Genomic DNA, 25,591 nt, shown 5'->3' on the forward strand with positions numbered 1-25,591 from the left:
AAACTAGCTTTGATAAATTCATAGAGAGGTTTAGGCTGTAATTTCTAAGTTAGCAAGTTATGTCATGTGTCATTTACATAGTTCCTCCTTGGTTCTGAAAAACAGATGGGGAACTTGCAGGGCGGCTCAAGGGGAGGCAAGTAAAGCCTTTGCTTTAGGCACCCTAAATTTTGGGGCCCCATAAATATTTTTAATTGTGGATTTACTATCTTATTTTCGTCTAGACAATATTGAAGTTTAAAGAAAAAGAATACAAAATCCTTACAAAAATGGGAAGAAAGACTGTCTATTTTTTAACAATAAAAATATTTTAGAACTATACCTAGCAACAAGTCGTCCATGATTTAGTGTGGCATTATTGAGATGTTAGCCGTAATTATATATAGTTGGGAAAGATTCATTACCATCGTCTAAACGGAGATTGAAAAGTAGAAATTCACAAAGATTGAAGTTTTAAATTCAAATTCTTGCACCTTTAGGTGGCCCATTAAGTGTTAATTTTATGGATCGTCACTCAATTTCACTTTATTATATACACCAAAACTCTTGAACTTGTATCTGCATTCGATATTTGTACCAATGAATGCTTGTGATGCATCAATTAAAAAATATAATATTAATACTATATTTTATAAGATAACTACACTATAGACAAAAAAGAAAAGAAAAATTGAGGCCCCTTGTTAAATTTTGGCGTAGGCCATGAGTTTTATTGAGAGCCTTTGGTAACTTACTGCCATCTACTTCATACAAATTTGCTAATGTTAGAGTCTTTGTTCGAAGAAATATAAATCTGTTCCAGCTCGAGGTAACTTTTTTCTGCTAAACCTGTTATGGTACCAGCCCCCTTTCAATTCTCTGCGTTAATTCTCTGCTCTAACAGTCCTTTTCATTTGTAGGTGTGTTCGATGCATTGCAGAAATATTTTAAAAGACGTTTGTCTTGGGTGTGCGAAATAACACATTAGCCAAAGGATGCTGATAACCAAAATGTGCGGACAACCAGTTCATCTAGTGCTCTCCCTTTGAGTGGATCCAGTCTCACACATGCTATACAAGAGACACCATCAAGCACACATGAGATTGGCAGCAGTAGCGTCTGTCCGGCATCCTCAAAGACGCTGAAAGAAGCTGCGAAGTCCATCCCGAAGTTATTTCCAGTTCTAGTTGTCAAGAGCAGGAAGGATTTCTACAATATGGTGCACGAACAAGATGAGGCCTCAGGTGCAGTCTTTATCCAACTGGATGTGACTGTAGACGATGAGCTACTGCTCCAATTGAATATCTTTGCGCTACAACATGACAACCTTTATGTCCTTCCAAGGAAGACAGATCCTCGATACATTGAAGCTCCTCTTGAAAAATTACAACTCTTCCTGCAAAAATTTGGACAAATCAAATGAATACGAGTGCTAATTAAATACAGGAATAGAAGCAGGAACAAGCCTACCTTCTTAATTGAGCTATGTATTCTTGTTGTGTCATGTTTTTTATTTTCCTACTGCGTTAGAGGTTTTAAAAAATTATATGACAACATAAACAAATAAAATACAGTTGATAAATAATCTTTATATACTACTGCATACCGTGAAATTTATATGTTGAGAGTCCCTAGTACTTCAGTGCTACCAAGTCATATGATCTTGCAGCTTTTTCTTCCACGTCATACCCACCTAGATTTATGATATTTATGATCATCTCGTTAACAACAAGATAGATATATACGGTCATGGCTCAATCATTTCACAGAATATACAACGTATACAGAAATTTAAATCAAGATTTACCTAGATAGACTGAAAAAATCGACATGCATCCCTAACAATAATCATGAAGGAGAAAAAAGAAGCAAGTTTGTACCAGTCCAGAGAAACAACTCACCAGAAGCTATAAAAAGCAAATCCATTAAAGAAAAGTTTGAAACTAACATTGCCTTCCTTTCCTGCTCTGCCCTTCTTTCTTACAACTCTTGTCCCATAGATGAGCTTCGTATCTCCCAGTCCATCTATGCCTAATTCAAAAGAAATATAACTAACAAGATCATGGTGTCTACCTTTTATTATGAAAAAACATATAACCACTTAAATATTACAGAATAAAGGTCATCGAAATTAAAGAAAACAAAATAGGATAAAGGGGAAGATCTAACCTAGTGACGCCTCGATACTATGAGGTTCTTTGGCCAAAAGTATCAATGGATTTCCTATGAACAATTTGCTTTTGATGATCCACCTTCTTAAGCCCTGTTTTCTTTGTTTCCATGGCAATATTATCCGCAACGGTTGGAGAGATTTGCTGCGTTCCACTGACACAACTTGATTGAGAGCCAGGGCTCATTGATAAGCTAAATGACATAAAATCTCCGTATGTTATTGCACCACTAGACCCAGATTCTCCACTATTATCAGCCATGCAGCCTACCATATTCTGCTCTAATACATGCCCTTTTAGATTTCGATAGTTTCTTGACAGCCAGTTATTAATGCCAGACATTTCATCAACTGGCATTGTTGGGACCTGAGGATTGCACTCTGTTTTCCCCTGATCAGTAGAGTGATATGCTGAGAAATCTGGGTAGTGTTGTTTTTGTTGTTGCTGCCTAGAGGTTTCTTGAACAAGTTCGAGAAATCTTGGCTGCTGGTGGTCTCATTTTCTTGGTGTTGGTTAATATTTTTTTTTTTTGGTAAGGAAAAATTTTATTAAATAAAAAAGGTACCAAAATGGTACAAATATAATAGGCCAGCAACTAACACAAAACTGATCTCCTACATATCACTTAACTCCACTAAAAGATTCATTTACTGTTCCAAATTTCCACAACACTTCTTTTGCAACAGTAATACAGATTTATCAAACATATCATGTTTAATCCTGGAAACATGTTGTCTTCTTCCTTCAAAGCAGACCCTATGTCTCTCCAACCATGTTGTCCATAAAACACATAGAGGAGTTCTTCTCCACACAGCCAATTGACTCCTTGCCATCTTTTGAAGTTGCCAAGTTTCCAGTAAGCTTTTCACATTTGAGGGCATTGCCCATCTGACTCCATACATATTTAGAAAGAGCTCCCATTATTGTTTTGCCACTTTGCAATGAATAAAGAGATGATTAACAGTTTCTAAATCTTCTTCACACATATAGCATCTTTTAATCAGAGTAGTACCTCTTCTTTGCAGATTTTCCTGAGTTACAAGCTTTCTTTGCCGCCACCCACCCAAAACAAGCTACTTTACAGGTGCTTTAGATTTCCAAATTGCTTTCCATGGCCAATCTGAATCATGCATCCTCTGTTGCTTTTCCAATACAGTGTAGCATTTGTTGACAGTGAATTTTCCATCACCACTTGCTGCCCAGATAAATGGATCTCTTATTATCCTACAAACTAACACTGTCCAGCAACTGCAGCAATTGAGCATATTCATCTATTTCCAAGTCATTTGAGGCCTCTCCTAAACATCAGTTGCCAGCCATTATTTGAGTACAGATCTGCTATATTTCCTTTTTTGTTTGTGGAGAAACTATATAAAACGGGAAATCTTGATCTGAAGCTCTAATTTCCCATCCGTACATCATACCAGAATAAAATATTATTGCCATTCCCCAATTTCAGCTTAACAAGCTGACTGTATTCACCCTTTAGATTGCTAATGGTACTCCAAACTCCTCCTTTAGAAGAAGACTGAATTGCACAAGGAGCCCAATAATCCTTCCTTCCATATTTGACTTCTACAAGCTGCTTCCATAGTCCGTTGCTGCCATCATTAAACCTCCAAACCCTTTCTTGGTGTTGATTATAGTAAATCTTGCTGTCTAAGGTGTGAACCCTCATCCGTTACAACCTTCATGGTGATGGGTTCCCATTGCTGCATCACCAAAGAAGTCCTCCAGTTTAGGTGTTGAAACTTACCATACCTTCAAACTAAAGTCACAAGGATATTCATAAAATAAGCAAGAATCCCAAAGCATAAAACAGAAAAAAGACCCCATTTAAAGACAGGACAAGTTTTGAGCTGAAAATAACCTTTTGGTTGTTCTGACCTGTTGAATGCTTTCATAATGCATAATGAACCATCAGACTTGAGAGGCATCGCAGAAAATGAAGAGAAAAAGGCTGCATCGTCACCTTCAATATTATAGTACATGCCTGGATAGTTTAGATGAGTTGGACAAAATCTAATGCGGACTGAACTTGGAACATTGCTTGAGCCAGGTTGATTGTGATGGTGATGAGGAGGAGGACCCTCTAAGCTGTTTATGTGAGGGGAGAATGAATAACCAAGCCAGTAGCTGTTGCTGTTAGTGTTGCCGCTATTGTCATCATTACTCAGAAGACTTCATTTTCGTTGCTATGGGATTGAAAAAATCCTGACACTTATTAAGAGATTCAGAGCAAGTTTCTCTTGGAGCAAGGCGGCAAGTCAATCATTGGGAGACAAATAAGCTAATCATACTCCACCCTTTCTTTTGTTCCCTCCATTTGAAACTTTTTTCTATTTTTGTTTTCTAGCCATAAATCTAAAAATAAAGTCAAAAACAACTGAATGGGCTCTGTGTGTGTGTGTGTATCACACTGAAAAGATTACCAAGGAGAACTAAGGGAGTCCCTTTAAACTAAAAAACGAAAAGAATAGGATCCAGCAAGTAATGTCGTGCATCCTTCCTGCATTCCGTTGGGATCTGTGTTGAGAAAGACGTCTTTTTTGCTTTTCTTATGCTCCACCCCCTGCATCCTTCTTTGCTTTTGCTTTTCTCCCTTTTGCTTTCTGCACGACTATATATGTACTAGTATTACATAAGGAGACTGTTGATTCGAATCTAACCCTCGTGGATTAGTGCTTCTTTTCTGTGGATAAGGGATATTATATAAAAATGTGAACCAACAAAAGTCTCTTCTTGCTAAGCAGAACTTACCTCTGCCACTTATAAGAAAGAAAACAAGAGCAGGCGTTGCTGAAGAAAACTGTACAAGTACGTACCAGCGTACTGGTTAATTTAATTGATCTAAAACCAAAGTAAAATTCCATCATCTATCTGTTGGAATTTAATGAGAAATAAGAGAAATCAATGGTCATTTTAGTAAATGCGGCAGAGGAAAAAGATTGGAGTTAATGTGGCCATAAAACTAGAAATATTAATAAGACATGATATTACAATCAATTAGCTGCGCCTGTTGCCTTTTACAGTCTTCCAACTGCATCAGGGAAGCTTAGACTAAGATCTTCACAAGAAGCAGAATTCAGAAATATCTGGTCACTTCATAGAATAGTCAATATAGCGTGCTAGGCATCTACCTCTCCCTTATTGGCGACTCCAGTTTATGTGAACATAGAGAATAGGAATAATGCCACAATCAAAAGAAAGATATAGTCTTTCAACACCTAATTTTGAAATAGAATGCATCCATTGGTCAAATTCACTAGAAAAATTTACTCACGTAAGGTGAATTGTAGGTACATATATAGTCACGTACGGAAAACATGTACCCACAATGATTTGAAGAAAGGGATTCATGGATTGTACGGGATTAATTTACTCACGTAAGGTGAATCACATTGGAATGCTAGGAAATACGGTTATGGAAGTATAGTATATATTGTCCCCAGGTGGGTCAAGAAAATCACTTCAAATGTTCCTCAATGCCACGTGAGCCCTAGTGATTACGTAAGAAGTTTCAAGTTATCATGGTAAATTGTAGATCAATGTTGAGGTGAATCAACAACGGATGGACAAAAGTCACAAAGTATGAGATGAGATTAGGCCGTCATCCTTTAGGTGAAGGATAATAAGGAAGCATTAAAGGACTTGGATTCATACATATGGGATAAGCAACGAAAGTAACCGGGAATTGGTAGCAGACCTCAGTAACGATAAAACAAAGTAAGAGTTATAGTATAATATGACCTACCTTGATGCAGTAAAGTCATACGGATGGATAACTAGGTCTATGAAATAAGATATAACAATATTCGTAAGTTCGACAAAGTATCGAGCGAAGAACTTCAGTATACCTATAGATGCCCAGAAGGACATCTTATTAAGCTCTATATATGTTTAAAAAGTGAGGACTAGAGATTGGCTAAAAGCAGAAGGAAAAAAGGACAGAAGAGTCGCATAGGCGCACTTACAGGGAAAAAGTCGTACAGACTGCATGATAGAAGGTTGCAACAATTACGAGATTGAAAGGAATTCGATCACAAGTCATGGCGTGGGAAAGAGGCCTAAAGGGGGAATGCCTTGGCCTTTAGATTTATTCACAAAATAACTGCGTAAATGGCAAGGAGAGTATTGAGGTATTCACAAGAGCTATAAGTTATGAAAATGATAAGAGCATCAGTCAACATTCGAGGACGAATGTTCCAAAGGGGGGAATGATGTTACGCCCCGCAATATTACGTCGATATTAAGCCTCGCAATTTATTACGTTGATGTTACACCTTGCAGTATTACATTATGATGATGTTACGCTTCGCAGTATTAAATTACGATGATGTTGCACCCTGTAGTATTGTACGCTGATAGTAAGGGCAACATGTATGGTTGTGAGGGTTAATCCCAAACATGTCAAGGCATCTGAATTGTAATGTAGGCATAGAGGCAAAGAGATATTTCCACCTTCTAGATAAAATGCTCGTCCTAGGAGCATCTATTACTGTCAAATGTGCAAGAATGGAAGACAAAACATCATCTGGTAGCTGGCTGAATTGATCCTCCTTTGCATCATGAACCTAATTGCATTACAAGTGGAGACACGGATTTTTAAAGAGAGAATTTATAAAAAGTTACGTTATCCCAACAAAAAAAAAAACTACAAAAAAAATGCCCTTCCCACGCTTATGAGGATAAAAATTACTACTAGTATATTTGATTATTGGACCCATGTTATGTAGCAAAATGTGGACTCGTGCATAAATAACATGCTTTTGGCTCCTCAATTAGAACCTCTACTCTTTAATTTTTTGCCAAGTTTGGGTTTAATCTTTGTTTTTGTTTTCTGAATTAGCTTCAAACATGAAGAGGATAATCTAATTCAGTACTCCAAAAAAAAAAAAAAAAAAAACCGACATTGTCAATTTATCTTGATCACTTTAAAAAAGAAAGGGGGCGGTGGAGCAACATTAAAGTTGTCTCCTAGGTCGAAGCTTGCAAAAGGGTAGACTGCCTATATCACACCCTCCTCCGTACCCTGCGTGAACGCGGGATGCTTCGTGCACCGGCTGCCCTCTCACTTTTAAAAAAAACTGCATTAGTAACTAGATTCAAAGATTTTTTTCCCCTGGAGATCACCATGACTCTGTTTTATAATTTTGTCAATTTGTTTTCATAAGACACCATCAAAAATAAAAAATAAAAACAGATGTTGCACATATCTCAGCTAAAGCTTTCTCTTTTTCTACGTGATCAGGTACCAAATACTTTTTGATTAATCGACCTGGTCTTGACCAGACTAGAACTTTACTTCTCGGTCTTTTACCCAAAAACCCGTAATAATTCATCCAAAAGAGCAATTTTCCACCCAATGTAAGCAACGGCAAAATTATTCGGCCTAACAAAAGGAAAAGGGAAAAAAAAGTTGCAATAAAACACAAAAGGAACGAGCTTTCACTATCACAATTCAACTAGTTAAAAGGAAGAGAATGTTTACCGGGAAAATCTCTTATCAGCAAGCGCCATATCTATAGAATACTAGACACACCTTTCTGCTCCGCCTATGAGCTGAATATGTAAGAAGTATTATTAGGGAAAAAAAGGAGCACCAAGACATATGTATGGTGGATATTAATGCAAGACAGAATTTGTGCAAACCTTTGATTGGATCAACATTCAACGTAATATGACACGGGTTAGATGTGCCTGATGTGGACCTTTATATACAAATAGTCACAGTTCACAGTAATGTATAAACAATATGTCATTCTGAAAAGAGTGTAACCTAAATGTAGGTTTACCTGTTTCACGAATGACATGGGGATCCAATTTACCCTTTCCTTTGTCCAAATTACCAAGTGGTGTAGTCATACAGGCTTGATGGCTGGCGGCTGGCAGCTGGCAGCTGGCAAGCAGAATAGCCAAGACGTTTAAAAGCGTACAACGAAGCCTCAGTAGATGCAAAATAGAAATGCAAAATAGCAGGTAGTATTTTTGTACTTTAATTTTCTCCAAGCAAAATAAATAATCATCCTTGTATTATAACAGTAAATTGGATCAACTTTTGCTGATAGGTATCATGCCATTGAATGGATGTTCAGATGCACCTTTTGTGAGCCAAACATATCAAACATTTCCTATTGAATGTAGGATTGAAAACCGCTATAATTCATAGGCAAGCGGAAAATAATTGTGTTCTTCAACAGGGAGATTCTCCAATTTATGTCATTTCAAACTCAGTAGAATCTGAAATATCCAAAATAATCACTGAGGTAACACTTTTAGAATTGCTATTGGACTTCCTCACCAGCTGTTGTCGTATTTGGATCCAACAAGTGACAAACACCTCATCAAGTTTGGGCTAACAATCAGGACTCTAGCATAGGCACATAGAGTTGATGCACAATTTTTATGAGACTTCATTCATGATAAAACCATGTAGTTGATAAATATTGTTTACATCGTCTTGAATCTGGTTATGTAAACTCGGAGAACATGGACTGCTGATCATTTAATTTGATGGCCGTTGCCTCAACAAATATGCAGCTATCTAAGCCAAGATATTAACTTTCGAAATAGCGCCACTTTTAGCTACTGAAGACTCAGAAGGGATTTAACCAAGTGCTACAACAATGGCACTGCAAGTATTTCATAACAGACATCTTTAGCCATTAATGTTGGACACAACGTTTGACTTGTAAAGTGGCTTATCTATCTTGCCCTTGAACAGAATTAAGCACTTCTATAAAGCACTGAAAAACGATGGATGCAGAGCACTCAAGTTGATCCAGAAACATCATATCCAATACTATCGAAAGATAAGACATCTAACCTGAGAGATCCAATATACTCTTTCTTTTTTCTAAATTATCCTGCGATGTAGTCGCGTAAACTTGATGGCTGGCAGCTGGTAAATAAAATAGCGAAGACTTTTAAAAGCGTACGGTGAGGCATTAGTAGGTGCAAAATAGAGTGCAATAGACCACACAGTATTTAAGTATTTTAGTTTATAGTCACACATGAGAATAATAAGATATCATACTAAGTCTCCAAGCAAAATACATAAGCACCGCCGTATTAATAATATATATGGTGTCTAAATATGAGCACAATAATATAACCTTTTTCCGCAAGGGAAGGAGGTTCTCGTATGGTAAGAGCAGTTTGTTTCAGAAATCCTGCTTTGTTCCAATACTCTGGGACAGCAACAATCGGACTTTGAAGAAGGCTGTGCTTTGCAGGATCTTGTCTTCTTATATGTCGCGATAGCAACATCGCTTCCCTTCTCTGAGCAGATATTTGGCTTTGCCTATCACACCATTTGAGTTGCATTGCAGCCTTCATTTGTTCTGCGTGTGAGCACTTGTTTGGTTCTTTGGAATCCATCAGTTATGCAAGTTCAACTTCCCTTTTTACCTGTAAATATTTCCATCCGAACTTTTCAATGAGATGTCTAAAAAGGCATAAATTATATTTTTAATATCGTGGAACACTCTATATATTACAGATTCTATCTATAACCCACCAAGTTAAGTTTTGTCACCGCACACAGGTTACCCAAAATCAAAAGGAGCAGCCCCTTCTCCTCCCAAGTGGAGCAAGAAATTAAATTGAAAGACAAATGGTAAACGTTTAGTAAAATCTCTTGACTGATTCAAGAATTTCCTCAGTAAGAGCAAACACAACTCGACAATTAAACTTCCTGTGTAGCAAAGACTAGCATCCCATGATGACAGAGAGAAACACAAGATAAGAAGAAGCAAGCTCACAGGAAAACAACAATCCAAACGATAAATTCGTATCTTCCTAGATTGGCAAAAAAACATTAAAATAGGATGTGTCTCTGTGTTGACCTCTCAACCATATTCTTCTAGGAAAAAACAATTTACTTCCAAGACTATAAAATTGAATTTTTAATAGCAAAAATCCAGTATATCATAAAACAAAAAATTAAACAGGAAAACGGAGGAAAAGGCAAGGTGAGTCGAATACCACACGGAATAATCTAAAAATATGTCAACCACTCAACTGATTCATTCAAGAATTTGCTCAAACACATAAAGAACAAAATCTTAGCGTGCAGTAAAAGATGAAACAAACAAATACAAGATGAGAAGAAGATAGCTTACAGGAAAACAAAGATCCGGACGTGAAAATTCACCAAAGTGTAAAGATAAGAACAGGAAAAGTGAGGAGAGAGAAGGTGAAAATGGAAATTTGCAGACGGTGAAGCTTTTCTCACATAACTCGGGTATTAACCTTTAGATCAGTGCCAGGTTTTTGAAAGACCTGTCTGCGTGGTACGGATAAGAACAAGAAGAGTGATATGAGAGAAGCCAAAGAAGAGTCGATATAATCCAAGTGAAGCCAAAAGAAAGTTAAATGGAAAGACAATATTGCCCTCGAAGTGCCAGGCAAACATGTCCTCCATGTGTGTGCTAAGTCCCTTTTATAAGATAGTAGAAAGTAGAATGTATGTATAATTCTACTGCTAATATTTTTATTTTTTTTTTGGTTGGAAAGATAAACTTGTAATATATATTTAAAGTAGGTCAACACACATAGTTAGCCGATGCAACAGAGGCATCAGATTACAAAACTTTTCCAAACGGGAGTCCTGAACATAAGCAGTAGCACCCGTAGGGTGCAAACTATTACTAAGTAAGAACTGACTATTACACACGCTAGTACTATTACACACATTAGTTGTTTGAGAGAGCAAAGTTTCAGTCAACCTATTACTATCCCTAATAAGCCGTCTTTGGTAGGTGCCTTGCTGATCCTGTTCCAAAAAAGTGGTGACAAAAAGTGGTGGTTGTCCAAAAAACATGCATTGTTCCTTCAGCTCCATGGCTCCATATGATGCTAATGTATCCGCTACACAGTTTTGCTCTCTGTAAACACGGTGCATGGACGGACTATCCAGCTGATAGAGCAAGCACCTGCAGTCGTTTATAATGTTAGTATACTTCATAACTGGGGAATTGAACATACCTATGATTGTACGAGCATCCGTCTCAATGATGATTGGTGAGAGATGTTGGTGTATAGCGATTTTGAGACCCATGTGTAAAGCAAGTAGTTCACTCTGAGTTGGTGAACTTTCTTGTGCTGTCCCAGCAAAACATAATATCCACTGTCCTTGACTGTTTCTGAAAACACCTCCAATGTCATATTTCTCCTTCCCCGGTGAACATGACCCATCAATATTTAATTTAATAAAAGGTGGAGCAGGTGGATGCCATTTTATGTAACAAGGTGTTGAAGGTGATCTTTTATTTTTGACTGTATTTGTCAAGAAGTAAAATTCAGTTGCATTGTTTATAATATGAGAGATGTTTAAGGAATATTTTTGTGTATCAAAAAGACGCTTATTCCTAGCCACCCAAATATGCCACAAGGTGAAAGGAATTAATGTCGTAGCTAGTACATCGTAAGGAGTATATGTTGAAGTTGTGTGTATAAGTTGATGTAACCAGCTAGTGTTGTGATTATGTTGTGTATAGGGAGTAAAAGTAGTCGTAGATATTCCAAGATTATTCCATAACGGGAGTGTGAGTGGGCAGGTGAACAGTAAATGTTGTATTGTTTTAGCTTCATTATTGCATTGCTTGCATACATTTGAAGGAATGATTCCTAGCCTTGCCAAGTAAGAAGCAGTAGGTAGTTTATTATGAGTAACTAACCATAAGAAAAATTTTAATTTTGGTGGAATGTGCAATTTTCATATCCAGCCGTAGGCGTGTGTATGAGGCATATCTGTTTGGGAGTCCCAAAGTAAAACCATTATAAAAATTTGATTTAGTGGTGTAAAAACAACGCGTCCATTTTACAGTGAGCCCCAGTAAATTTGGTCCGGAATTAAAGGTGTTGAAAGCATATAGATGTTGGTAATTTGAGAGGACAAACTAGGTGGCAATTGAAAAGGTAATTCCTAGATGCCAAACATTGTTGTGTAATAACTTAGAGACTACTTTTTGTCCCTCATAATTTGCAATGGTCCCTGGATATAACTCGCACTATTTTATTATGGGTGATCCAGGGGTCTGTGTCCAAAATTTTAACAATGCTGCAGTCGCTCGAGCTGTAGTTTTTTGACGTAGGGTTTCCACTTTAACCTAATTGGCAATTAGGACAGGCTCTAGTAATGTGCTTCCATATGTTCGAACCTTGCAGAGTACTGAAATTTTTGGGGCCTTATGTTAGTATGTAAAGTGTTTGGGGCCCACCATAGGATGGGTATTTTGGAATAATTCTCCATGCTAATCCAGCAATGCATTGATTATTTTTAATACTTAAATTTTGGATACCTAAGCCTCCTTGTTGGGTTAGGTTTTTGTAACTCTGTGACCATTAGACTAGGTGAAGTCTTTTTTGTGTTGTGGTAGTAGGTTCCCAAAGGAAATTTCGTTGATATCTGTTTAAGATCATTTAATTATGTAACAAGAATTTTTAATGTACTGCATTAAATGATTTGAAAGATGATTTAGAGTCGATTTTATAAGAGTAATTCTACCTGCCCTTGAAAAGAAAAGCTATTTTCCCAGCCTTGTTAATGTTTTTTTATAAAATTGTCCAGTAGAAATTAAAAAGTCTCTTTACAAGGTCTCTTTGTAAAAATAGGAAAGACCCAGGTATTTACCAAAATTATTTCCCTCCTTTATTTGGAAAAGTTGTTCTATGACTTGTCTAGTATCTTTCTGACAGTTATTAGAGAAGTAAAGTTGTGATTTGGCAAAATTTATTGTCTGACCAGATTTGGTGGTCAATTCCTTGAGTGTATTAGTAATTGCCTCACAAGTATTTGTTGTTATTTGAGCATGTGAGGATGATATCATCTGCAAAAAAACCAGTGAGAGATTGGGAGGACCATTTTTGAACATTGTGAGTGGTATCCATTGTCTGTAATCAACTGCATTAGGTATTTTGATACGCGTGATCACTTATTCTAGGCAAAGGATAAATAAATAGGGTGACAGAGGATCACCCGCCTAATACTCTTTGTAGGTGTGAAGTATTCAGATGGGCTTCCATTAATTAAAATGGAAGTACTAGTAGTCGTAACGCAGGACATGATGAGTTTGATGATAACTTTAGGGAAATTTAAGGAAACTAGAGTGTCACGAATGAAAGGACCATTCTAAACTTGTCGAAAGCCTTTTCGAGGTCTAGTTTTAGGAGCATACTTAGTTGATGCCCTTTCCTCTTTTGAAAGCAGTGTAATATTTCTTGTACAATTAACGCATTATCTAGCCGCTCTCCTTATTTTTCATGAAGCTAGACTGAGTAGGATGAATTAAACGCTCAAGTAGTGGTTTTATTCTATTTACCAGTATTTTTGTTACTACTTTGTAAATAGTGTTACATAGACTAATAGGTCTATATTGAGATATCATTGAGGCATTATCATTTTTAGGGATGAGACAAACGAGAGTGGTATTAATAGAGGGTTCAATACTAAATTCGCTAAACACTTGATGACAGAACTGTTTTACAGAATCACCTATAATATTCCAATATTTTTGATAGAATAAAGGGTGGAGGCCATCCGGTCCGGGAGCTTTCATAGGTTGGAAAGAATATATAGCACTGATGATTTCCTCATCCTTTAAGGGCTGGACTAAACACTGGTTGTCTTCACTTGTTAGAACATTATGAGGAAAGACTGTGTTGTTAGGTATTGAAGTATCTGTAGTTGTAGTGAATAGTTGGTTGTAGAATTGAGTAATGTGCGCTTTTATTAGATGTGGATCGTTGATCCAATTTCCCCCTTGATCTTGAATATTAGTGATCCTATTTTGTCTTCTATGATTGATAGTTGATAAATGGAAATTTTTTGTATTAGCATCCCCATTATTAAGCCAATTTATGCGGGATTTTAACTTCCAAAAGTCCTCCTCTAGGATTAGAATGTGTTTAAATTCCAGAATAAGTTCTTGTTCTAATTTTTGCAAAAAACTACTAGTAGGATAATGTACGGAAGCTTGAAGACCACCTAGTCTAGCTAATATTTTATTTTTCCTTTTAAATAAATTACCAAATGTAGACTTATTCCATTCCTGAACTATTTCAGTGAACTTACTAATAACAGGTAATAATTGTACATTATCCATCCAAGCCTGCTTGACCATAGTAGGAAAAGTTGGGTGTGAAGTCCATATTGTTTCAAATCTAAATAATTTTTCCCTAGCACGAGTCTTATGCTGTAGGTCAATTTTGACAGGACAATGGTCAGAGTGGGTTCGTGGAAGATGGGTAACCAGTACATCCGGAAAATTATTTATCCAGCTGTAATTTGCAACTACGCGATCAACACGTTCTAATATATTAGCAGTGTTGTGTCTTCCATTGGTCCAAGTGTAACGGCTTCCTTTATAACCTAAGTCTATCAAATGACAGTAATTAAAACAGTCAAGTAATCTATTTGAACGTGACATATTTATTGGTAGCCCCCCAAACTTATCACATGCATGTGTTATATCATTAAAATCCCCTCCTATAATCCATGGCCCCTTATAATTATCATAGACAGTCATTAAATTTTCCCATAAAGTTTTCCTATCTATTAGGTCAGTGCTAGCATATATTGTTGTAAACAAAAAAGTAAATGGCAAAGGACTTACCCTTATGTGACAGTGCACCTCCTGAGCAGTAGTAGCTATTGGCTCAATATTAAGTATGTTTGAGAGCCACAGTAGGGCTATTCCCCCAGATTGCCCTATCACAGCCACCTCAATGAGCCCTGAAAGTTGAAATCATCCTTAATATGTTGATGAGTCTGGCAATGAGTCTCCAGTAGGACAACCATAGCAGGCCTATTGTAATCCAGAAGTGAACGGAAGTTCCTTCTGAAGTCAGCTGACTGTGCTCCTCTGCAATTCCAAATTATGATATTCATATTATAGTTATCTGTTTCAAGCAAGCTATTCCTTGGATTCCTCCAGTTGTTGCTGCTCTCCCGTAGACGCAGACTGAAAGTTGGGAGAAGCAGCATGGCATATTTTTCGACGTCCGAATTTGATGTTGGCCTTATTCTCATTGAAGCCTTGATCAGTCGTTGAGGGAACCTTACGTAAATTTTTCTTTCGTATTGTTCTTTTTGGACAAATATTTTTATCCCATCCAAGCACGCATGCACTGGCCTTGTCTCCCTGTTGTAGACGGTGGCCGCTTCGAGTTCTGCTTGAAAATTGTCGTTCTGTTCTGGTGAGTTGTGAGGATGAGGGGGTGAGTGGACTGGGGATGTTGGTGGTGTTTGGTGATGGTGTGTGCTCCAGTAGTGATAAGCGTGGCTGGGGAAAGAAATAGGATTATATCCATGGGGTTACTATAGTTGTGGTTGGGTAGAAAGGGAGATGGACTCGATGAGGGTATAGATGAGCTTGGTCCCAAGTTGGAGTTGGGAGGGTTAGTGGTTGGTAAGGGGCCAAATGAGGGGCTTGCATTAGAGCCCAGTGATATCGCCCGTATGCATTGGTGCCTATTCTCATCCCCTCCGCAACAATTTGGGCCAGATCCCTTGGATTGTTTATCAACGGTGTCACCTCCTGGTGATTTATCTCCATTGTGACTGTTAACGCATGATCTTGTAGACCTATCTCTAGCCACGAGACTGGGGTTGGTGTGGTTGGAGGACTCTGGGCAGTGTAAATTATGGAGTGAGGTTCCATTATCAAGTGTGGTGGTGGAAGTGCCTGTGGTGTTGCTGCTATACTTTGGTGGAGATGGTGAGTGTTTTGCCCCCACTGACGCTGCGATGGAACTCTGATGTGTTGGAGTGGTGGTGGAAACATTTTGTGACTTAATTGAACTTGTTGGTGAATTTATGGAGTGTATCGTTTGAAATGTTGGATTAAGAAGTGGGCATGCAGCTATATTAGTGGCAGATGAAATCGGTGTTATTGATGGAGTTGGATTGTGTGTAGGTGCAGGTGGTGAAGAAAGATCAGATGAAATCTCATTATTGCCTACTTGCATGGCTTGTGTGGTAGGGTTTGGGGTGGACGTAAATGCATTGGGTAAGTCGGTCAAAGCTAATTTGTTTGCTATGGTTGTTTTTGGTGAGAGCTGATGTCCCACATTAGGGATAGAGATCATGTTTGTGATATTGTGATTTACTGGCACGTGAGATGTTGCCACATGTCCGTGTGCATGTGTTGATGTAACTAAGAAATGATTAGTTTGACCTAATGGTACCGAGTGGACTGTGTGTGATAGGGGTATGGGAGTGGGAGGGTGTATCTGTGGTAGTCATTAGCGGTTGGTTAATAGGTAGTTGATTATCATTACAGTCCAACTGATTTAACAAATTGTATTTATTATTAGTCCTTAATAATTGATTAGCCAAAACCTCATGTGTATTGATACTAGAAGGGGTGAGAGAGTTTCCTAGAGAGAGATTAGTGAAAGGAAGAGTATTAGCAGTAGGTACATTTTTTAAAACAGTGTCATGCATACCTGGCTTACGAGGGAACTGTTTTTGTACTTCAACCATGTCTGCATGTGGAGTTCCTGTGATTGCATTATTTCCTCTACTGGATTTCTTTGGGAATTGTATTATTTTGCATTCAGCTACACTATTTGGAGTAGTAGTTGTATTAGTCGGATTTATAGAAGGTGTAGACGTTGAACTTTGTTCATTGTGAGAGTATGTGCAGAGCCTTTGATTATGACCTATTCTGCCACATTTTTTGCATAACAGATTGAGGCTCTCATATAAAATGGTTTGCTTGTGGTTGCCAATGAAAACATGTGCTTTTAAGGGTTGGTCTAATGGCACTTCTACACATAGACGGGCATATCTCCCCCTTGTTGTGGTGGAAGTACATGTATCCACTGTTAATATTTTTCCAATCCTATTGCCCACTTGTTGTAATATTTTTAAATCATAAAACTCAGTGGGTAATTCTGGTAATCTCAGCCATATAGCAGAGTAGGTTAATTTCGTTTCGGATGCCATGAACTTTGGCTCCCATTGGCGTACTGATAGAAAATGGTTTAAGATGAACCAGGGCCCATCATGGAGAGCATGGTTCTTGTTTTCTTCATGTTGAAATTTAAGCAAGTAAAAGTCAGATCCCAAATCTATCAGCGGTAGGTTTTCCGTTGATTTCCATATGGTATATATTTTCTGCCTAAGCAGATCGTGGCCAATTCTTCGACCATATAACTTTATAATAATGGCATGTTGCCATGGTTTATAGATTCTTGCCTTTTCCTCTGTAGATAGAGGAATAAATAGGTTGGGGTCAGTTGGAGCCTCTAGTTCATCGTCAAAGGCCAACTGATGTGGAAGATGCATCTCCATGTTGATTGTTGAAGAAGGCATATTTGTTGAAGTTAGAGTAGAGAAATATGTTTTCGAGGCAGTGTTGTTGCCGTCCATGTGGTGGGTTGTATCAATGTTCATATCGTTTTCTAGTAGTGGTAGAGTTTCTGTGGTAGTAGGGCAGTTGTAGGGTATGAGATTCATGTTAATATCTGGTGGCTTTGTAGGAATGGGGGATGAAGATGGAGAAATGGTAGTTGAGGGTTTCATGAGAGAGTTTCCTTTAGAGTATTAAAAGAATTTCCTACTTCTGCTGCTAATATTTAACCGAGAGAGAAAGCACTCCAACTTGGGGCAGAATACGGTCTTTTATGTGCACTGCCTCGTCTTTTGTTATTTTTTTATTTTGGGATTTGGGATAATTTAAAAATAATAGTGCTTCATTTGTCCTAATTTATTTGCCGGAGCTAGAATTTTATAAGAGTAACTTAATGTGATTATAAATTTAAACACTTCAAATTTTTTGAAAAGAAATTTATATATTTGAAAACGATGTAAAAAGTACTATAACTATAATAATATAAAAATTAAAATATTTAAAAGATATATCAAAAAATTTGTTTGACTCTCCTCAAAATTTCTCAAAAATTGTTTGGCTACTACAGTTAGTTGAATGCGTGATCTCATAAATTTCATTATTATCGATATTGACATGTAAAATGGAACTCTATCTTTATCCTCGTCCGATTAATCCAAGGTTGTAAGAAATGGAATCAATAAAATGAAAGAAGCTCCTTTGAGAAAGAAGGCTGGATGCGTCTGTAGGAATGGATATTTGCTTATTGAGATTTGAGACACAAAATTTAATTAGTTTTTCAGCGAAAACCTTAGAAATTGGTATGTATTTTATCTTAAATAGACATCAGTTGTACAAATAGCAAATTTTTATTTTTCAACCAAGTAATTTCTAACTGAATCATTGTTGCGGCAATTTGTGTATTATTTGTATGCCTAAAAGATTGACTTAGACCATAATTCCTTTTCTAATATCTTTCTTATTCAGATGAATACTGTCACCCATGTTGAAAAAGGTACTCATTCTATTCTGAAGCAAGATGACAAAGAGCACAAACTCTTGTCGCGAAATCCCTAGTATGGAACCTATTATTCTTCCCGTGGCGGAGCTACAATCAAGTAAGGTTGATCAATCGAACACCCTTCACCGAAAAATTAGACCGTATATAAAAGTAAAATATTCTCAATTGTTATAAACTAAAAGCAATATATCAAGAACCATGCAATTGACTAGAATTAATAATAGAAGAGAATGATAATATTAGAAAGAAACGTTTCTTTCTTCGTTTTCAAAGCGTCTTCTTTAGGTTCATGAACGAACCTATTTATAGATACTATTACTTTTTTACAGAACCTCCTAAATCAAGTTATGAGTCTCAAAACAAACACGAATCTAGACATGTCAAGACAAATCTAGATATGACAAGATTTTCCAAATTGCAAGTTGGACATCCACCTTCTGTGCAAGTGAATTTATAGGATAAATTTCACGGTATAGCCAATTTTCGGACTGGTCAATCAAAAATAGCCAGCGTTTACCAAGTCAATGAAAAATAGCCACCATTTTGCTGCAATAGAGACCGGTCCGGCATAATATACTGGAGTTCGGTGCACTTGTGTATGAACTCCAGCATATTATGTTGGACAGGTATACTTTGCTGGCTCCAGTATAATATACTGGAGACTGGAGCACTGGTGCTCCAAACTCCAGTATATTATACTGGACCATTATACTTGCTGGAACTCCAGTATATTATGCTGGAGTTCTAGTGTATTTATGCTGGAATTCCATCATATTATGCTGGAGTTCCAGCATACTATCCTGGAACTCCAGTATAATATGTTGGAGTTCAAGTATACTTATGCTGGAACTCCAGCATAATATACTGGAGTATTTTCCGGGTTTTGAACAGTGTTTTCGCTCAGATTTTTCTTTACATAAAAAGTGGCTAAATTTCGATTACTTTTGAAATTGGGCTATTTTTGAACGACCAGTTGTAAATCTGGCTATTTTTAAAAATTACCCGAATTTATAACACTCCCCTTTGAATGTCAATTAAAATATAATAGTGGCTCGTTAAAACCTTACTAAGAAAAATCAAGTATGGAAAAGTCTAGTGAAGAAAAAAGAGTACACCTATCTTGTAATACGCATTGAAAGTTGTCTCACCAGGAAAACCTAATTTGGACAAAACCTTTAAGCAAAAAAGAGTACAACGCGTGTTTTTCTCCCTGATGAGAGCATCAATTCACATCTTTGAACATTCGCATCCAAATCTTGTACTCTAGCTTCTTGAAGGTTGATGCTGGCAGAGATTTGGTGAACAAATTAGCCATATTATCACTTGAACGAATCTGTCGCACATTGATATCATCATTCTTTTGAAGATCATGTGTAAAAATAACTTTGGTGAAATGTGCCTTGTCCTATCTCCTTTTAGCATCCTTCCTTCATTTTGACTATGCATGATGCATTGTCTTCATACAAAATTGTGAGTATTTTACCATACTTTAAACTATATTTTTCTCGAATAAGATGTATTATAGACCTCAACCATAAACATTCTCGACTTGCTTCATGAATAGCAATTATCTCAGCATAATTAGATGAAGGAGCCACGATCGATTATTTAGTCTATCGCCAAGATACGACAGTGCCTCCACATGTAAACATAAAGCCCGTTTAAGATCGGGCCTTATATGGGTTAGATAAATACCCAACATCGGCATAACCAACAAGATCGGGGCTGTAATCATTGCCACAAAAGAAACCCATATTGGTAGTCCCTTTTAGATACCGCAATATGTGTTTGATTCCATTTAAATGTCTCTTTGTAGGAGCAAAACTATATCTTGCTAAGACATTAACTGAAAAAGTTATGTCAGGCCTTGTAGTATTAGCAAGTTACATTAGTGCACCAATTGCACTAAGATATGGTACTTCAAGAACAAGAAACTCTTAATTCTTTTTTTGAGGCCGGAATGGATCCTTATTCATATCAAGTGATCGAACAACCATCAGAGTACTTAATGGATGTGCTCCATCCATGTAAAGTCATTTCAATACCTTTTCTATGTAGGCAGATTGATGAATAAAAATCTCCTTCGCCAAACGTTCAATTTACAAACCGAGACATAATTTTATCTTTCCGAGATCTTTCATCTCGAATTCCTTCTTTAAATAATCAATTGCCTTCTGGAATTCTGTGGAAGTTCCAATGAGGCTTATGTCATCAACATATACGGCAAGTCAACAAACTCCGATGAAGTTTTCTTTATAAAAACACATGGACAAATGACATCATTTATATAACCTTCCTTTAATAAATAATCAGTGAGGCGATTATACCACATTCATCCTGATTACTTTAGACGATACAAAGATCTTTGCAATTTGATCAAAAACATTTCTCGGAACTTTGAATGATGTTCGTCATGCATTTTAAATCCTTTAGGAATTTTCATGTATATCTCATTATCAAGTGAGCCATAAAGGTAGGCTGTAATCACATCCATTAATATACATGCCAAGCTTTTCATGGACAATAAAACTAATGAGATAACGAAATATTATTGCATCCATAACAGGTGTATATGTCTCTTCATAATCGACACCAGGCCTTTGTGAAAATCCTTGTGCAACAAGTCGTGCCTTGTATCTTTGTACCTCATTTTTCTCATTCCTCTTACGTACAAAGGCTCGTTTATAGCCAACAGACTTAACACAATTAGGTGTTTGGACTACAGGTCCAAAATCTCCATGTTTCGCAAGTGAACTCAACTCTGACTGAATTGCTTCTTGACTTTATGGCCAATTAGGTCTTTGTCGACATTCTCCAACAGACTGAAGTTCAAGATTGTCACGATCCAAAATCCACTATAGGTCGCGATGGCGCCCAACATCGTCGTTAGGCAAGCCAATGGTGAACTAACAACTTAATTATTCATTTTATTATTTTCGAAATCGTGAATCTTATTAGATAAGGAAATCAATGCTTTAAAAATCATGGAAACTTGCAATTTAAATACAATAAATAATAAAAATGTGTAATAGCTAGGCAACACCACAAACAATTTACAGAATATCCCAAAATTCGGTGTCACAAGTTCATGAGCATTTACTAAGGAGTACAATAATAATAATATAACATCTGTCTTGAATGTAGATGAGACGGGATAAAACAAATAGTACGATGGAGACTTTGTGGGCTGCAGCGTAGCCTGGAATGCAGCTCACATAAAGTCTCCTCAACAACTGTGCATATACGCCAACAACAACAACAACAACCCAGTAAAATTCCACAAGTGGGGTCTGGGGAGGGTAGTGTGTACGCAGACCTTACCCCTACCTCGAAGGGGTAGAGAGGCTGTTTCCAAAAGACCCCCGGTTCAAGATAATAAAAAGACAATAGGAGAGAATATTAGATTCATCACGGAGATCATAGGAAAAATAGGAACATAAAATGCAAAAGAAAAATGTGAAGCAAAAACGATGGCTAGTAAGTGGAACCTGCATCGAAAATAGAAAATAGTAAGAAATGACATTACCCCTAGCTATCTTAGACAAAACCCTACTGGACTAGGCTCACAAAGACACAAAGTAACGCAAGACTCAACTACCTCCTAGCCTACAACCGTAATACTCGACCTCCACAACTTCCTATCAAGTATCATGTCCTCGAAAACCTGAAGCCTCGCCTTATCCTGCCTGATCACCTCTCCCCAATACTTCTTAGGCCGCCCTATACCTCTTCGTGTGCCTTTCACAACCAGTCGCTCACACCTCCTTACTGGAGCATCTGGGCTTCTCCTCTGTACATGCCCGAACCATCTGAGCCTCGCTTCCCGCATCTTCTTATCAATGGGAGCCACGTGCACCTTCTCTCAAATATCATCATTCCTAATCTTATCCATCCTAGTGTGCCCGCACATACACGCCAAGATGATCATCAAATGAACCAGTCAGATCCTGCACATTGAGTGCAGAAGTGTAGCATGAGTATGTAGATCAACGCGTACCCAGTAAGTATGAAGCCTAAACCCGGAGAAGTAGTGACGAGGGGTCGACTTCAACACTTACTAGAGGTCTAATAAAATAATATAATAAATTATAAGCATAAATGAAGCACACAACAATAATGGGTAAATCTGTAAGTTACATAATCTTCCAAATATTTCTTTTAAAGTATGAATTTCTCAGTCTTGTATTCTACCTCAACAACTCAGATGTATCAAGTTCCAGTATAAAGCGGATAAGAAATACCATATAAGATGTCGAGCATCAGTGGAAGGATAATCTCGTGAATATTTGTACTACCAGCAATATAACGCACGTGTCACGAACCTAGTTCGCCCTCCGTGAACTATCGTGACAGCACCTAGTCCCTACGACTAGGTAAGCCTAACAAATTGCGAAAAAAGAAACAACAGAAAATAAACTAGCCAAACTGCAGAAATAATACAAATCAAACTCTTAAAATGAACTACATTTTCCCAAAACCAGGAATCGCATGAAATCACAAGCTGTGGAATAACTACAGTGTTCTAACTCCAGAGTGTCTAAACAAAAGTAAATACAGAAGGTCTAATACTATGAGCGAGAATGGAAAGGGACTCCTCGGTCTGCGAACGCGACATACTTACCTCGAAGTCTCTGGTGGATCACTCCACCTCAAGGATGGTAGGGCTGAGTCGAAAAACCTGGATCTGCACATGAAAAACATGCGCAGGAAGGGCATGAGTACACCACGGCGGTACTCAGTAAGTGCCAAGCCTAACCTCGATCGGGTAGTGACGAGAAAGGTCAGGGCTCTACTGAGGTTAAAGGAAATACAAGATATGACAGTATAGAATAAGACAGTATACTTAAGTGCAACAGTAAGAAGTAACATGGATAGAAGAACAACAACAACTTTAACAGAGACAAAATAATCACGGAACAAGGAATACAGCTCAACGCAGAGATAACAACCGGGGATCTCCCCAGATACCGTCCTGTAGTCCCCAAATATAAATATCCAGTGGATCTCCCGGGTGCAGTACCGTAGTTCCAATATAGAAGTGCTGGGGGGTCTCCTGGAATACAATTCCGTAGTCCCAAAGTAAACATACAGGGGGATCTCCCGGGATACCGTCCCATAGTCCCAAAGTAAACACACAGCAGCAACACGAAGAATACTCAATTCAATTCAAGTTTCCATACCAAAGTAAAACATATATTTCTAACCTAGCATGCTACACATAATCCAAATAAGGCAATTTGAGCAAGTAAAGAAATTAAGTCAATTAAACCTACTTCCCAAGGCTAATAGCAGGCGTGAATTACACGCAGTATGAATAGGAAAAAGGAAATCACATCATAGTTACTTAAAGAAAAACGGATTTTCAACAATTAGCACAAGTACGTACTCGTCACCTCACATACAAGACATTTCAATTATCAACAAACCAAATCCTAAGGGGAGTTTCCCCCATACAAGGTTAAATAAGCCACTTACCTCGAACCGACTCAAAATCAACCCGAAACCACATTCTTGCCATGAGTATTCGACTCCAAATGGCCCAAATCTATTCAATTCAATTGCATAATACAAATATGACTTCAAGTAACTGATTCCACAAATAAATTCTAAGCAAATACGCGGAATTAAGTAAAATGACCAAAACGCCCTCCGGGCCCGCGTCTCGGAATCGGGTGAAATTAACATCGATGAAATCCTTATTTTCCCACGAGTTCATGCATATCAAATTTGCCAAAATTCAACCACAAATGACTCCTCAAATCCCAAGTTCTAGGTCTCCAATTCCAAGCCCTAGTTTCTTCAACATCTACCCACAAATTTCCATAAATTTCGAGCCTAATCAATGAAATAACACCATAGGAACGAGTTTTATGTTCAAAAATCTTACCTCAATGAAGTTCCCTCTGATTCCTCTTCAAAATCCCCCCAAAAGCTCCAAAAATCATTTTCAAATGTGAAGAAGGTCTGAAAATCGCGAAGGGCGAAATATATACTCTATGACCCAGGGATTCCGCACCTGCATCCCATTTTTCGCTTCTGCGGCACCGCTTCTGCGGTCTAACCCACCGCACCTACAGTTTTCACTTAAACGTCTGGGACCGTACCTGCGATCGCACATCCGCACTTGCGATGACGCAGGTGCGCTCAACCAGCCGCTTCTGCGGTTCCAGCTCCCATGGCCCAATTCCGTATCTTCAACCTACTGGGCGCTTCTGCGAGCCCGCACCTGCAGTCCCCTAGCCGTTGGTGCAGTTATGACAGAAAACACAACTTCAGCTGCCACTCCAAATGCGTAACTCTCCGTCAACCATCCGAAATCATCCCGAGGACCCCGGGACCTCAACCAAAAGCACGTACAAGTCATATACCACTATCCAAACTTATACCAATCCTTAAAATACCTAAAACAACATCGAAACATTGAATTAACCATGGATTCAAGCCTAAGAACTCCAAAAGCTCTCAATCTACGCTTTCGATCAAAAAGTCTATCAAACCTCGGTTGAATGACCTGAAATTTTGCACACACGTCACAAATGACACAACGGACCTACTCCAACTTCCGGAATTCCATTCCGACCCCTATATCAAAATCTCACTATCGAACCGGAAACTTCAAAAATTCAACTTTCGGCATTTCAAGACTAAATAAGCTACGGACCTCCAAAACACAATCCGAACACGCGCCTAAACCCGAAATCACCCAACGGAGCTAACGGAACCAACGGAATCCCATTCCGAGGCCGTCTTCATGCTGCTCCGACTACGGTCCAAATTCTAAAACTTAAACTCTCATTTAGGGACTAAGTGTCCCAAAACTCTCCGAAACTCTAAATAAATCCTCCCGGCAACTCACAACAGTAGAAACAAACACGGGGAATGCAGTTAATAGGGGATTGGGGCGTAAATTCTTAAAACGACCGGTCGGGTCATTACAGCACAATTATGCCGAGGTCGTTCGGCCCGATCCAGAATAATATGTACATTGCCGAGGGTTGAGCGGCACGAACCATAGATGCATCAATTGTACTGCCGAGGCGTTCGGCCCGCTCTACAAGAAAAGGAAGAAAATTATTAAATTA

The 25,591-nt window shown here is 38.0% G+C and overlaps 1 protein-coding gene and 1 long non-coding RNA gene across 14 annotated transcripts; both read right to left on the reverse strand.

The window, feature by feature from the left end:
- Nucleotides 1–611: 611 nt before the first annotated feature.
- LOC109218932 lies at nt 612–5,777 on the reverse strand. Of its 6 annotated transcripts, XR_002066843.1 has the most exons (6): nt 4,021–5,777; nt 3,163–3,918; nt 2,149–3,038; nt 1,881–2,010; nt 1,586–1,672; nt 612–1,375 (listed from the first exon to the last, which is right to left on the reverse strand). It is a non-coding gene; the product is annotated as an uncharacterized LOC109218932 (long non-coding RNA). The 6 variants fall into 6 exon arrangements; XR_002066844.1 differs by having other exon boundaries at nt 2,149–3,862; nt 4,038–5,777; XR_002066842.1 differs by having other exon boundaries at nt 2,149–3,918; nt 4,038–5,777.
- Nucleotides 5,778–6,611: 834 nt separating this feature from the next.
- LOC109218933 lies at nt 6,612–10,487 on the reverse strand. 8 transcript variants are annotated; one of them, XR_002066851.1, is made up of 7 exons: nt 10,274–10,487; nt 9,266–9,560; nt 8,977–9,051; nt 7,946–8,049; nt 7,803–7,861; nt 7,642–7,712; nt 6,612–7,542 (listed from the first exon to the last, which is right to left on the reverse strand). XR_002066851.1 is itself a non-coding variant. In XM_019383328.1 (4 exons), the coding sequence occupies exons 2-4, from the start codon at nt 9,528–9,530 to the stop codon at nt 8,012–8,014; spliced, it is 378 nt and encodes a 125-aa protein (XP_019238873.1). In that variant the 5' UTR covers nt 9,531–9,560; nt 10,274–10,483; the 3' UTR covers nt 6,612–8,011. The 8 variants fall into 8 exon arrangements, 1 of the variants encoding a protein (XP_019238873.1); XR_002066850.1 differs by having other exon boundaries at nt 6,612–6,724; nt 10,274–10,486; XR_002066849.1 differs by having other exon boundaries at nt 6,612–7,712; nt 10,274–10,485.
- Between the last annotated feature and the right edge of the window lie 15,104 nt (nt 10,488–25,591).

Source organism: Nicotiana attenuata, unplaced genomic scaffold (assembly GCF_001879085.1).
Source record: "Nicotiana attenuata strain UT unplaced genomic scaffold, NIATTr2, whole genome shotgun sequence".
Taxonomy (NCBI): Eukaryota; Viridiplantae; Streptophyta; class Magnoliopsida; order Solanales; family Solanaceae; genus Nicotiana; species Nicotiana attenuata.

Excerpts from the sequence above, each read along its gene's own strand:
- LOC109218933 (XM_019383328.1), bottom strand. The coding sequence starts at position 9,530 with ATGGATTCCAAAGAACCAAACAAGTGCTCACACGCAGAACAAATGAAG. Across the intron at positions 9,052-9,265 it reads TCCTTCCCTTGCGGAAAAAG|CTGCCAGCCATCAAGTTTAC; the intron begins GTTATATTATTG and ends TTTATTTACCAG. Across the intron at positions 8,050-8,976 it reads GAGTATATTGGATCTCTCAG|CTGCCAGCTGCCAGCCGCCA; the intron begins GTTAGATGTCTT and ends TCTGCTTGCCAG.